General features: G+C 42.0%; 1 protein-coding gene across 1 annotated transcript; it reads right to left on the reverse strand.

The window, feature by feature from the left end:
• Positions 1-1,624: 1,624 nt before the first annotated feature.
• T265_12533 (hypothetical protein) lies at positions 1,625-13,414 on the reverse strand (the record flags this gene model as incomplete). Its single annotated transcript, XM_009164257.1, has 6 exons — positions 1,625-1,704; positions 4,166-4,402; positions 8,195-8,490; positions 10,502-10,882; positions 12,159-12,401; positions 13,245-13,414. Coding segments are annotated over 6 exons (1,407 nt in total), but the record flags the coding sequence as incomplete, so codon positions are not given.
• Positions 13,415-14,134: the final 720 nt, after the last annotated feature.

Genomic DNA, 14,134 nt, shown 5'->3' on the forward strand with positions numbered 1-14,134 from the left:
TTCAATAACCATATTTGTGTCTTGAATTATCTTTTCATAATGGCAGCACCATAGATCAGTAGAAAGCCAGTCCAGCCTACAAGCAATGGCACCCTGTTGTCCAGCTTGTTCCAATGTGACTAACTGCTGGGGTTTGTATAATGCTTCCACAGTGTCTACAGTCGTGGCGGCCAAGACAACCGTATAGAATACAGCTAACGGCAATAGGCGTGATGTCCCCCGGTTGAGTCAGATGTGCTCTGAGCACGCGATCGAAGTGTTTTTCCTCATGATTATCCCTAAATAGTGAGCTATGTTCCGAGTAGGAGTAATCAGTACTTAACATGACGAAAAAGAACGATAGTATGCGAAATAACATCGCTGGTGGATACGTGCAACGATGTCAAGCTAAACGACGAAACTTGACTGATAGAAAATTCTGGTAGGAATATTTTCCCCGATCGATCGCTCGTGCTGCAAACACTGCATGCCAGTACTTAGCAAAATTATCGTATACCTAACTGAACAAAACGTACCTCCAAAATACTCTTAGATTTGTGGCTCAGGATTAGGTAGGTTTATACTAAGGACTCTGAAGTCCGCTCGCGTTCGTAACACGCGAGCATGAGGAAACGTTTTAGCTGATCAGAATTCAGGTGGAACCAAATTAAATGAGTGCAATATCTTATTTTATGGAATCGTGATTGGAATGAAGTAATGTCCAATAGTGATGGAGAGTAATAGCCACTTGGTTTGCATGGTTACATTTGCTGTTGGCGTCGTACGGATGAAGATTTACAGTGGGCGAAATCTCAGTGTTGCAAACAGTTTGGCATTTCATTTTTCGGGCTCCATGAATATAACGTCAATAATAGTAATAGTGATAATCCGATTCATATATCAGGACTCAGTCGTCTTCTTGTGCCGTGGTTCTAGGGAGAGCAAGTATCGAAAAGTATATATTATTGTTACGCGCCTCGGCTCATGATTACAGACAATACTGGATTACTGCACGAAAATAGGAATCATAGCTTAATGATGTCACTTCACAACAAAATCTCCACATATTTTGGTACGTAACTGCAAATAATGTCATGTGTCTTGAAATAAGATGAGTTTTGTGCCGAGGTTGGACTGGCTTCAATGGGGGTTCACACAATTTCAACACGTAGGATTGGTTTGAGGAGACAGTGTGCACACTGGTCGGAAGCGACTGTAAATTCAGTGAATAGCTGGCTTGAGTGATGCAGATTGGAAATTCAAGTGTCACTATTTGAAGGCAAAAGAAGAGGATCAAGGAAAAATGGTCCCACTGCACAGAGTAATCGAGACCCACAACTCTTGTTATTTTGACTACAGCCATTAGCGAACTAAATGGATATCCCAACCATAAAACTTTCGGCACTGCACTTGCGCAGCCGACTTTCCCAGACTTATGAAGTAGAATCCCCAAAATTTTCCCGCAGATGCCAGTTTTCCTGTTGTCCCCCCTGATGTTCAGTCCAGGAAGTTTGCAGTGCCACTGTTGTTAGCTTGATTCCCACCCTTCTTCAGTTTTTACAACTACTTTTTAGCTTGAAATAATTTATCAGGAAACAAGATAATCATTAAAAATTAAAATGAAACGAGCGATCTGCATTATTTAGGGTTTTTCCAATTCTGCGAGGGATTTAATCCAGTCGAGAAATACAGACACGCGGCTGTAGAGTCCAGGTGTTCCAGGAGCTGAAATATAAAGTAAAAAGTTGGACAGAACGGTTTCAAAAGCGCCCACTGGGAAAAACTTGAGGGTTCCAAAAGAGAAGGCGAGTGATCAGCGAATTCGATAGGTTTTTTGATTCGTTCCTCCGCTAACGGAATGTAGCGTGGTCGGTAGTGTTATTCAACAAGAAGCAATCGAATCACGCAAAATGAGGTCGGGGTCACCAAGTTTCGTATTTTGGGCTCTGTGCAATCATAAACTTATACGCTAGAGTGGATTCGATGCAGCAGACAATTTGGTTGCTTCATTAACCTAACTTTATGTAGGACCCAGCCAATTCAGAACCAGCGTGAAATGACGATATTTTTGCGAGACATTTTCTTCATATATCTGACAAAGTTTAACTTTCAATCTCTTAATTTCATATGCTGCTCGCTGTGGCTGGAAAACCTTTTTCGCCACCACCGTACAGTTCTGCACATCGTTAAGGTTTAAATGCGCATAAATTAAAGCAGGCATCAGTGTGCTCAAAGGTGTATCACATTGAGTTACTTGATGCCCTGTAGATAACTCTTAAATGCACTAATAAGCTATTTGGTCAGTAGTCTCCGGTGATATCTCAGAATAGACTGATCTCTGGTAATATCAAGACTGTGGGGTTCCAAACTTGGGGATTCTGTTGTCCCTAACAATTACAACTACTATAGCCGGCACAATATCGATGAATCTGTAGATCAGTAATGCGTAAGACACCTTTGGTGAATCAGGGCTGAAACCAGAATAAGTGTATTTACCGGCGGAAGGGATACCAATCACGTAGCGTATAATATCCCTGCTAACTGTGGCAGTTGTTTTGCAGATACCGAAAAGTAAAATGAAGTGTCCGAGACTCTGGGGTGATTTTGCCGAATCAAGTGAATACCCAGAGGAGATACCGAATATTCCACACGAAAGCAACACTGACCACTATGATCATACGAACAGAAAACCCTTCTGTACGAAATCAAGTTTCTCATTCATGTGGTCCTCTCACGTTAAACCATGGCCAACAAAAGACAACTTCGAGAACCGCCAGTTGACGAAGGCCAAAAGATCAACAAAAAGGGAAAATATGGGGGTGTGTTGAGTAAGACAGTTTTGTCCAGAAGTTTGACGACAAATGACTGCATACGATACATTGTCCAAAAGAGTTTTTTATGTTCACTTCTTTGAACCGAATCCACTGCAAAATTAACATCATCCTATCTGATGCTAGGTTGCTTGAAATTATTTGCTTTTACTTCAGACGGGCCGGCGTCATGCCATTTATCTTTTATACTGGACTTCGTATGATTAACTTCCCCTTAGATGCAAGCATTCCAGAGGCATCTTTGTTTACCACATCACAGTAAATCTTCATGAGGTCAAAACCAAATGCCAGGTCTAGAACTTCGACTACCAACAATGTAAATTTTTTTGAATAACTCTGACACGTCAATATCTACATTTTTCAAAGTAGCAAGGCTGTTAGATACATCCGGGTTGATCGTCATTAAACGTACAATTCATATCCTGCATTTATTTTCTTTGGGAGCGATTTGAATCCGACGGAATAATGTTCTGTTCAAAGCCGATTTCACATCATAGAGGTAACATTACGTTTGGCCCAGAGGAGCTATTGACTAGCTGTATGCAACTTCCTTCCATAATGCTACGCCCATTATTCCCTCCGGTGAGGCACTGGATCATTATTGTGAAGGCTTCGTGGGAATCTCGCTCATTGTAAACAAGATTATCATAACTGCATGATCCAGTAACTTACGGTGACATGCATTTCGCAGAGAAAACAGAAGTGATAGTGTGAGAGGAAACGATGACCTGAGCAGGTGAGCTGAGTAACTGGATTGAGAACTCTTAGAAACAAAGTGCTTTGTCGGCGTTGTTATCCTACATAAGCTAGTCATTGAGATGTTCCCCGCTGCTGTGCCACAGGGTGTATTAAATGGACTGTAATTTTCAAAATCACTGAAAAAACCGCGTGTAACGAAGCCCCGCCTACCCTTACGACTGAACCAACCCTAAAGGGTTGGTTTTTGGCGATTCCGATATACAGTGTTCCTAGAAACCCTGATCATTCTGCAAAAAAAGACATTATCTTCATGGTCTACCACTGGCTTAGAATCTAGAATACAAATGACTCCATCTCTTTTTGTACCGGCGGAAGTACGTACAGATCCGAACACAGGTGTTTCTATGTGAAAATCTATTATGAGTTGCAAAGTATGACAGCTGCCTAGCAAAAAGTGCATTCGTCAATAGGAAGTGCCGACTAACAATAAGTGACACGAGACAAGCATCTTTCTTTGAGAAAGAGTGGGGGGAAGCTCAGTCAGTTTCATTTGAATAATAGGCACATATTCTATCAACTGGTAATCGAGGGACGAATGGACTGAGGACCGCGGAAAATATACCACCAGGTCATGTTGTACATTGTAGCAAACTTACCAGCACATTGCTTTCCAAAAGATACGATTCCAAGTTGGAACCATCGTCCACTTTTTTCTTCTTGACACATTAAAGGTCCACCACTGTCTCCCTTGCATGAATCCTTGCCCCCACTCATATATCCCGCGCAGAGCATAGACGAGGTCAGCTTTCCTTTGTAGGCCTCCGTTTTGTTACACTGTGCTAGACTGAGAAAACTCAACTTCAGTTGACGCAACTCGTTGGAGACTGCTTGTGCTGAAAGAAAAGATTGACAATTATAGAGGTCATCAACCAGAATACATCACTCTGCTTACGGTGGTCACTTGTCCTAGGAATCGTCACTGTTCTGCACAAAGTGCTTAGAATAAACAGCTAGTCTCATGACGAGCTGTTGGAACCCGAACCAACACACACAGAGGAACGGAACGGGTTAAAGTAGCTTTTTAGCTTCACTAACTCCAAATACTATATTAAAAATATGGTGCGTAGTGTGCTCGAAAGTTAGGTTGATATCGAATGGAGATTTAGCTGAAATTCACCTGAATCCCTCGCTTCTGATCTCCCGCTGAATGTATGATGCAAAGGCCGCCTCGTGTTCAGAATAACATGGACAGTTTAATCTACCTTGAACTCGTTTGCACGAACTCATTTCACAAATGCTTGTTTATCGCTACATACGCACATTTGGTGCTCAGGAAGTAGCGGAGATCAGGAAAATAGGCATTACTGATGAGCTGCAAGAAGGTCAAAAGCTATGTTGGAATTTCCTGCGTTTCACTTGGCTTTGTGAGTAGTGTAATATGATGAAAAATGCTAAAGGATACTTCAAATATGTGTGATATTTAAAAAAATTGTTACTGGTGGACTTTTAAGCAACTGAACTGTAAGTGCCTTTCAGATGTTAAGTGAAATGCTTCTGTTGAGAGTAGAAATTCAGAGAGCTTGCAAACAGCAAAATTTATGCTCCATACGATGAGGGCTGATGAGATTTGCATCTCTTAGATAGATGCATACTTTCCCATAAGAGTAGGCTGACAGAACAGAGGTATCTTCGGAACGACGCAGCATATGCCAGCTACTTATGGAGGAAAAGTGGACTGTGCTCAGGGAATGTCTGAAGAGTGAAGTAATCACCCAAGGACTCATAGGATGGTGGACACTCAAGTCACACGAAAGCAGGTTAGCACCAGGTACAGTAAAGAATATGTGCGGCTAGTAGGCTATAACGAAATTCGAGGCCAGGGTTCCCTGCCAACCCCGTCGGACACTACATATCGCCGCATTTGAAAGTTCCCATTGATGCCAGGAAAACCAGGCCAGTTGGCGCATGCGGATCCCTTAAATGAAGATCAGTGAGCACCGTAGGATTGAAAGTGATCGCTAGAGGATAGCGATCCCAGAGATGAAGAAGGTACAGGAAGCCTCCGTACCCTATTCCAACTGATCGGGTCGAATGATTGGAAGAGGTCGGGTGTTGGTCGATTGATTCCGGAAAATAATGTAACCTCTTCTCTTTCACAGAAAAGTCTTGGCCATGGGCTGAAAAACAGCCTAGTTGGCTCCAGTCAGTTTAATCCCAAGAAGGAATTTAAGTAGAAAGAATCTAAGTAGAACGTCGGGATAACGGAATCCCGGCGTAAAATTACACTTTCAATGCAACCGAGTATTTAGTCTACACGCCTTATAACTTCAGCTGTCTAAATAAGGTGGCTAGTTCCTTGTGACTGACCTGGCGACCGTGATTCAATACACTTGGAATAAAGAGAGAATACCAACAGACTGTAGTGCCTCGACGATACAAGAACGTGTAAAGACTACTAGGGCATACGTCAAGCATTCATAATCTCCAAAATGCTTTCTTCAGTTGTCCTGTACATGTTGAAGCAATGCTGAGAGGGTTAGGTTTGCAAAAATTGAGCGAAATTTTGCCATCATCGAGGCTGTATCAGTCGTATTTTCACTTTGTGATAAGTGCTTGAAATGCGGCAATGGTCGTTGATCGTCATAAACTGTGACAATACACATCGATAAATAAGGTGTCTTTTATGCTCATATCATTTATAAGGATTTTGTAGACCTACTGCTGCGGACAGATATGGCACATGGGAAACTTTCCTCTCAGTTTACAACATCCGGTGTTGCCGGACAAGACTGCCCTCAGTGGCTCTTGTTCTTTAACTTTATAATGGACACGTTGTTTGAATATTCTCCATTTCCGTATGAGGGATCGAAATGGTTCCAGAATGTTTACTAGCATACACTGAATGTGCTGATGATGTTGCTGTTCTTGGGTCAGACACTTTAGGAATGGAAACTATTTTCGCCTAACTAATTCCTTCACACGGTTCTTTATGCACCTCATACCTTCAAACCATGGAACAAGAATCCTATGCTTGCAGATGAACTAGTCAGTGTGGTGGATAAGTTCATCCAACTTAGCAGGTGCTTCAGCCTTGGACAACCTCCGGCATTTATGTCCCCGGTGTGACATCCATTAGTTCTTCAAGTATGAACGCCCTTTGTTGCAGTGCGACGTGCCTTATGTTATAGATATGTTGTGTAAACCGAACACACTCTATGGGTTACGCCAATTAGGTCGTATGCTTCATATGCCAGATAACCGTTTGCCTCACAGAAACTTGTACCCACATGTATGTCAAGCGGAGACAAGTCGAAAGCGGTCAATCCACGATTTCGCTGATAAGCATAAGCTATTACCAGTCACCTGATTTGCGTTGGTAGCTGCCAGGAACGAAGCAAAGCGATGAAATTGACCCTGACAGATATGACACTGTTGCGCAGTCAAAAACAGTCTCAAATCCAAGTTATTCATTCATATGTACAACTAACGTACTTCCTAATTTATAAGACGAACTGAGCAATTTAATCTCAATGAGCTGATTAGGGTAGTGCTTTTAACGCCCGGCCGTCATCCCCTTATTCTCTTTAACCTGGTTAAACGAAAATGTAGGAGCCGAGAGCAATGCTTTATGGTTCACGGATTACTCGCTGAATAAATAGCTGACCGACTAGTGTTTTACCTTTGATATGGACTAACCAGAATAGCCAAAGAAAAAGAAGAATCAAGAGAGTGATATGAGTAAGTCGAAGCCCCAAAGCCCAAAGTACTCAGCCTAGGTTCCTGTTTCTGTGTGATAAGAGTTCCGGCATGCGTTTTAAAGGACCCACAACATTGACGAGCTCGAGACTAGTACATAATGTAGTACCTGCGTAGAATACGCTGGAACCACCTGGTTGATTCTAGAAGGTATACTTTGTAGTCAGCGACGAATTTCACGATAGCGAGGGATAATCTGTAGCGATCGGATCGCTTAAGTCACCAGGGACAAACTGACCTCAGAAACTTAACGCCATCAACTATTTGAGCTCCAGTTGAAAGTTGGTGGACGAAGCTTGCTTCATCTGATGGCTTCTAACAATTTGCGGATGAAGTTGGGCTTGGCCTTTCGAGCGCTATTGTCGCACGAATTTACGCCTTTCTAGAGTTTTTTAATCAAACGTCCCTGCTCCTTTTCACCTTGTTAGTGACAACATACTCTGCCTCAAACCTATATTCAGGCATTCAGGTGCTGGTTATCTCAAGTTTCTGAGAAGATTTCTTATGCTCAGTAGTGAAGCTTAAGGAAATTCATACCTGGTTTTCGATTTGTAGTCCTTCTGAGTAAGCATTAATCGGACCGAATCTAGCTGGTACCTAATAAATTGCATTGGTATACACCCCACCTATTGTTAAGCTCTGTTATACTCTGTGGTATATCTTTCTGTTAAGAGAATAATAATGTTAGCATTCTGGGCGGTGAGCGAAAGATACCTCATCGAATAAGGTGATTTCACTAAAGGGGAAAATGTTCCGCGCCCGCTAATGAGAATAATTGACTGAAAATAAGCCTAATATTAACCTGCAGGAATTTCAGTAAAAATGTGCTCGACTATTTTCTTAAGGAACTTCTAACAGGCCGGTCACAGACACAGTCAGCTCCCGGGAAACGAATTTTCTCAAAGAATCAAACGTTGAACTCAACTTACTTTCTGAACGTCCCCAGCCAGCAATATAGCATGTCACATTGGAATTAGGCTCCAGTGCATCAGCTTCCACAGTGGTTTGTGAATCCGGGGATTCCAGACAAATTGGGATGGCCGTTCGTCCGTAGATAATGGGTGACTTAAGTTCGATCAGCGCTATATCGTTATCGTAGCGTCCACGCGACCTATATTCTGGATGAATATGGATCTGCTTAACCTCAATGTGTTGTTCTTGAGTGTCGAATCGATCCAACAGAAGATCACCCACGACAGCATGCCATGTGGATGGGGTGAAGTCCCTGGTAAATAAGCAAACGAAGAAGTTAGAAACACATCGGAAGCTTTCTTTAATCCTGGTAGGATTCCAGGCATTGTACGGCCTCAAAATCTACGCACGAATAAGTTTATTAAGTAAGGATTATTGAATACGTCAAGCGATATTATCGAGAACATGAAGATAATATTTCCCTATAGGTAAATATACAAAGGGCCAAAGTTGTGATGTAGGATGTACAGCTCAATGGCGTTCCGATCACAGCTGAATGATCGCTCAAGTGATATTAAGTACAGACAACTACATACGATCTGCTGAGCAGAGTTCGTTCAAGTGCGCAATTGTGTCTAACGGGCGCAAAACTTTTGAAGTGAACATAATGCACACTCATCAATAATCTTTTGTGTATACCCCCTGATACTGCTGTATTGGGGTATTTAGTCAGGCTGACCTTGAGAATTAGTGTGCTCTAATGTCACTCACTCTACCATGAGATTTAATTGCTTGTGGGCGCTGCTGATCCTGATTTGAACAGATCGCGGAGCTGTCTTCTAGTGCCGTTTTAAACCATCCAGTTTTGTATTTCTGCCGGTAGCAGCTGTTCTGCATGGCTCATAAGTGTGCCCACAAGAAATGACCTTAGCCTGTTTTCGCTGAAACGGCAGACACTTGTCGGTAAAACTGCCACTCAAGGAAAGTGCTTATATCTTAGCTTTAGATGGTTGGTGTGTTCGTATATTCTGTGCACGAAATTTCGTTTAAACTTCCCCTGACTTATTAGTCATTTCGATCTCTACACATCTGGTAACAACTCAAGGTCGACGCGCTCATCTGTTTATTTGAACCCACATGACTGATTCTTGCCGACTGTGAACATCAGTAAACTTCCTCAGCTTTTACTACTCAGTTTTTCGCATGCAGCGTCTGTATTTAAAATCACAGAAGCGCCCACTCAGAGACAAACTGTTAATGGATAAACCACATTATGCGACCACTTTGGCCTCTCCCAAGAGAGACAGAGAGTGAATGTAGTGTGTTTCATCCCACCAAACTAAATTCAACCTACGTTCCCTCCTGCTAATGGAATAACTCTATGCTGAAAGACTGGGATTAAAGTACGACTTTAATTCTTGTTGGTAATCTGCAACAGTGTGCACGTCACAAATCTCTATATACATTCGAATTTTGGTATTTCCGGACAGAATTGTGGGCACATCATCAGTTGGCTACAGTCCGTAATGTGTAGAGAACATATAATGTCAGTATCATTCGGCTGCATAATCCGCATTGCGTAACTTCTTTACAACAATGAAGCCGCTCCTCTGTTTACCCTAACTTCGCTTGTAGGGTGCATTTCCGATCAAAAATTTAATTTTTCTTCATTACTTACATACTAGAACCAGTTTGGTGCAGGTGAATAAATAATAGGTTCCAACGCTGTCACCTTAGTTGCATTTAGAAAAGCATGGACTGTTGTGTCGGGGTATCGGTACATCAGATTAGTTTATTGTGGTTGTAGACCTGTTTGTTGCAAGCAAATTGTCAGGCTCCATCAGAAGGTCAGCAGGCACGTGCTTAACAGCCAAAAGCATGAAGTAGCAGAGTAGAGTACCAAATTAGTTGGAATCTAACAAAGTGACCCACAGAGGAAAAATGTTCCGTGAATGAGAAGAGTGAAATAATGGTATCCAGTCTGGGTGCAAACATAAAACATATGTTCATAGTTCAGTCACTTCGAAACCATGCGGTAATTTATTGAGCCCTGCATCAAACTGGATGAGCCATTAGATATAATCGCATTCGACTGAATTTATGAGGCTCTAATCCTTGCTAAAAAGTTCGTGCCGAATTCACGTGATTACTCTACATGGATTTTTCTCGTGCTGCTATTTAAGACCAATTTCGCGTTTAAAATAAATAATATCTGTACAGCCACAGTTTTTTACTAATTTTCAAAACTGAAAGCGCTTCGTTAGTAGATGGCCGTTCGTAGAAAGCAAAAAAATATCAATAGGTTTTCGCCTAACGTCACTCACTTCGCAAAGCAGTGCGCTGCCGTAAGCAGCCAATTTTTGTTGAGGATACTAGCTCCACATTTGAACACGCCTGAGTCCCACAAGGATACCATCCAAGGCCACTGCCCCAGTGTAACAGGCATGCCACCAATTAGCCGAGCGATTTTAGAAACTGTCTTTTGTTTTGGAGCAAATCCACATTGTGTTGTATTCAACGGTTCTTTTTCTATCGCCTCGTACGTAAGGTTAAATCCTTTCGCGTCGTTTGCAGCGTCCGATGCAAAAGTGATCAGAAGGGATGAACTTGGAATGAGGATCGGGAACGATGGTTTGTCTTTTCCACAAAAGTAGTATGGATCGTCCGATTCGTAGGCACCAATGCTCATATAGTCGAATAGGCATCTGAGTTTGTTGCATAAAGTAAGGGAACTGATTTACAAAATGTCACACATTACCACTCGAATACGGTTGACCAAGAGAACGGTCCGAATATTTTCTTAGTATGCATATGAACAAGCACCTATTTATATCTCATACTATTATCGCAGGATCCAAACCAGAGCAAAATCCTTCAAAAGTATGATTCAGTTCACAATAAAACCAGTCTTAGCAGGATAAAAATTTCAAGTCCTTTGCTTTCGTCAATAATAGCATGGAAAACATACGCAATAGTATTTGCAGCATGGTATGAAGTTTGCTGAGTCTCCTGGTGTGCAGTTGGACCCCTTAATTTAGTTGTACCAAGTGAAGATCTAATCGTCCATCAGTTTTGAGTAGCATCTGGAATTACCAAGTGGAACTGCTAATGTTACTCTGCGCCTTTGCACTGCTTTATTTGCAGTGGAACACCAGAAGAATCTGGTGGTTAATGAGAATTCAGCCAATACATATAGAGCGCTACATAGTGCAACGAAACAAAAGAGAGACGATAGTCAAGTTTTTCTGTGTTGTGGCGGTAAGAGCCACAGGCTGAGTTGATAAGAGGCTATGAAAGAAACTTAGTAGCTCAAAAAGCTCATGTCCCAGATATCGTCTGCTTGTTACACAGGATATAACCGTGAGCAACATGTGGATAGTCGACCATTACATTCCTCGCATTTGAAAAGCAGCCGGGTCATATGGTAGTGTACAAGTATTATACACTGTAGCAGAAAACCTAATAATAGCGACTCCGAAGCCGTTCCTTTTTGCCACGCCAACCTTGAGTTGTTGTGGCTTTCATGCAAGAGACCTCTCCAAATGTCCAACCACATATGAACCTCGTGTTTGAAACGGCTCCAACTCGGATTTTCGGAGTCATCTGATTCCTCACTATACAGCCTTATCTAGACTACTGATGAATTTTAAATAGTTCAAGTAATCAAAACCTTTTAGAAAACATCCTCACTGCCCGAAACTGATTCTCATGGAGATTTTACCATAGAAAGTCTCACAGAGAGTGGAGTGATCAACATTTCTGCCATCCACTACTAAAGTCTGGCGTTCTTATCAGCTCAGTGAGCTTTAGATATGAGCTATTGGTGGAGATTCCCGGGCAGTCAGAATTACTGCACCAATAGTTACACAAAAGTTAGCTTGGTGTAAAATTATCTGGGAAGCTCAGTGTGAGATAAGGTGCACACACACCTACTAGAAAAACAGATTTAATGTTGTGTGCGCAAAAGATGGCTATACTTACTGTCCTGATTCTTCAATGTCCATATCCACGATATCAACCTTGAACTCGCTGTTCGCTGTTCCACGAATTTCGTAGCTGCAATGAAGCTCCGATGGGTACTTCTCCTTACCGTAACGTGCATGTGAATAGACAACACCCGACTTAGGAGATAATGCGGATGTGTCATAACAACCTTTAGCGAGTAAAGCGAATATGAACTCAAAGATTTTCGTGTACAAGTGGACAGAAAACTGACCTGAATAGCTGAAATGGAACACCAGAAGAATCTGGTGGTTAATGAGAATTCAGCCAATACATATAGAGCGCTACATAGTGCAACGAAACAAAAGAGAGACGATAGTCAAGTTTTTCTGTGTTGTGGCGGTAAGAGCCACAGGCTGAGTTGATAAGAGGCTATGAAAGAAACTTAGTAGCTCAAAAAGCTCATGTCCCAGATATCGTCTGCTTGTTACACAGGATATAACCGTGAGCAACATGTGGATAGTCGACCATTACATTCCTCGCATTTGAAAAGCAGCCGGGTCATATGGTAGTGTACAAGTATTATACACTGTAGCAGAAAACCTAATAATAGCGACTCCGAAGCCGTTCCTTTTTGCCACGCCAACCTTGAGTTGTTGTGGCTTTCATGCAAGAGACCTCTTCAAATGTCCAACCACATATGAACCTCGTGTTTGAAACGGCTCCAACTCGGATTTTCGGAGTCATCTGATTCCTCACTATACAGCCTTATCTAGACTACTGATGAATTTTAAATAGTTCAAGTAATCAAAACCTTTTAGAAAACATCCTCACTGCCCGAAACTGATTCTCATGGAGATTTTACCATAGAAAGTCTCACAGAGAGTGGAGTGATCAACATTTCTGCCATCCACTACTAAAGTCTGGCGTTCTTATCAGCTCAGTGAGCTTTAGATATGAGCTATTGGTGGAGATTCCCGGGCAGTCAGAATTACTGCACCAATAGTTACACAAAAGTTAGCTTGGTGTAAAATTATCTGGGAAGCTCAGTGTGAGATAAGGTGCACACACACCTACTAGAAAAACAGATTTAATGTTGTGTGCGCAAAAGATGGCTATACTTACTGTCCTGATTCTTCAATGTCCATATCCACGATATCAACCTTGAACTCGCTGTTCGCTGTTCCACGAATTTCGTAGCTGCAATGAAGCTCCGATGGGTACTTCTCCTTACCGTAACGTGCATGTGAATAGACAACACCCGACTTAGGAGATAATGCGGATGTGTCATAACAACCTTTAGCGAGTAAAGCGAATATGAACTCAAAGATTTTCGTGTACAAGTGGACAGAAAACTGACCTGAATAGCTGAAATCGCAGAGGACAAACCTATCATACAACCTATCATACAACAGTGGCAGTCTGGTGATCAAGTCTTCTTTAGATAGAGTGAACCGAGCGAATAATCAGAGATGCTTTCATGGGATATACTCACCCGGAAAAAAGGGGTTTAGTTGATAGGCTGTTGAATTATTGGCAGCTCGGGTGAGTTTATTGGCTGTTGATCAGGTGGCTGTTAATGTGTTCCCCGAGGTCGACAATTTAGTTGCAAGTTAATTGCCAAGTTCGGCACGCAGACTAAGAAAAACCTAATCGACAACCAACAGGAGGTTTAATACCCATAGAGTATAATATTCGTGGTGCTTCATGATTATACCGTGATTATACCGTTGTATCAATGTTTCCTAGGTTCATTTCAATGAGCCCCAAACGGGACAAACGGTCGAAAAACAAGTTTATACAAGCGCTGTGGAACTGTAAGTGTTTCCCTGCATAAGGAGATGGATTTCTTATCTTTCGAATAAGCAATTTACGCTCTAAATGTTCAGTGCTTGCACACAACTTTTAGTTCTTGAAAGTGGGTAAAACCTACAGTGGTCTTCAAAGCGAATAACTTCGCTGAGCTCGGTCAGAATCACATTTCTTCATTGATGGAGTTGAGATCAAGGTCATCT

Source organism: Opisthorchis viverrini, assembly GCF_000715545.1.
Source record: "Opisthorchis viverrini unplaced genomic scaffold opera_v5_4, whole genome shotgun sequence".
NCBI lineage: Eukaryota > Metazoa > Platyhelminthes > Trematoda > Opisthorchiida > Opisthorchiidae > Opisthorchis > Opisthorchis viverrini.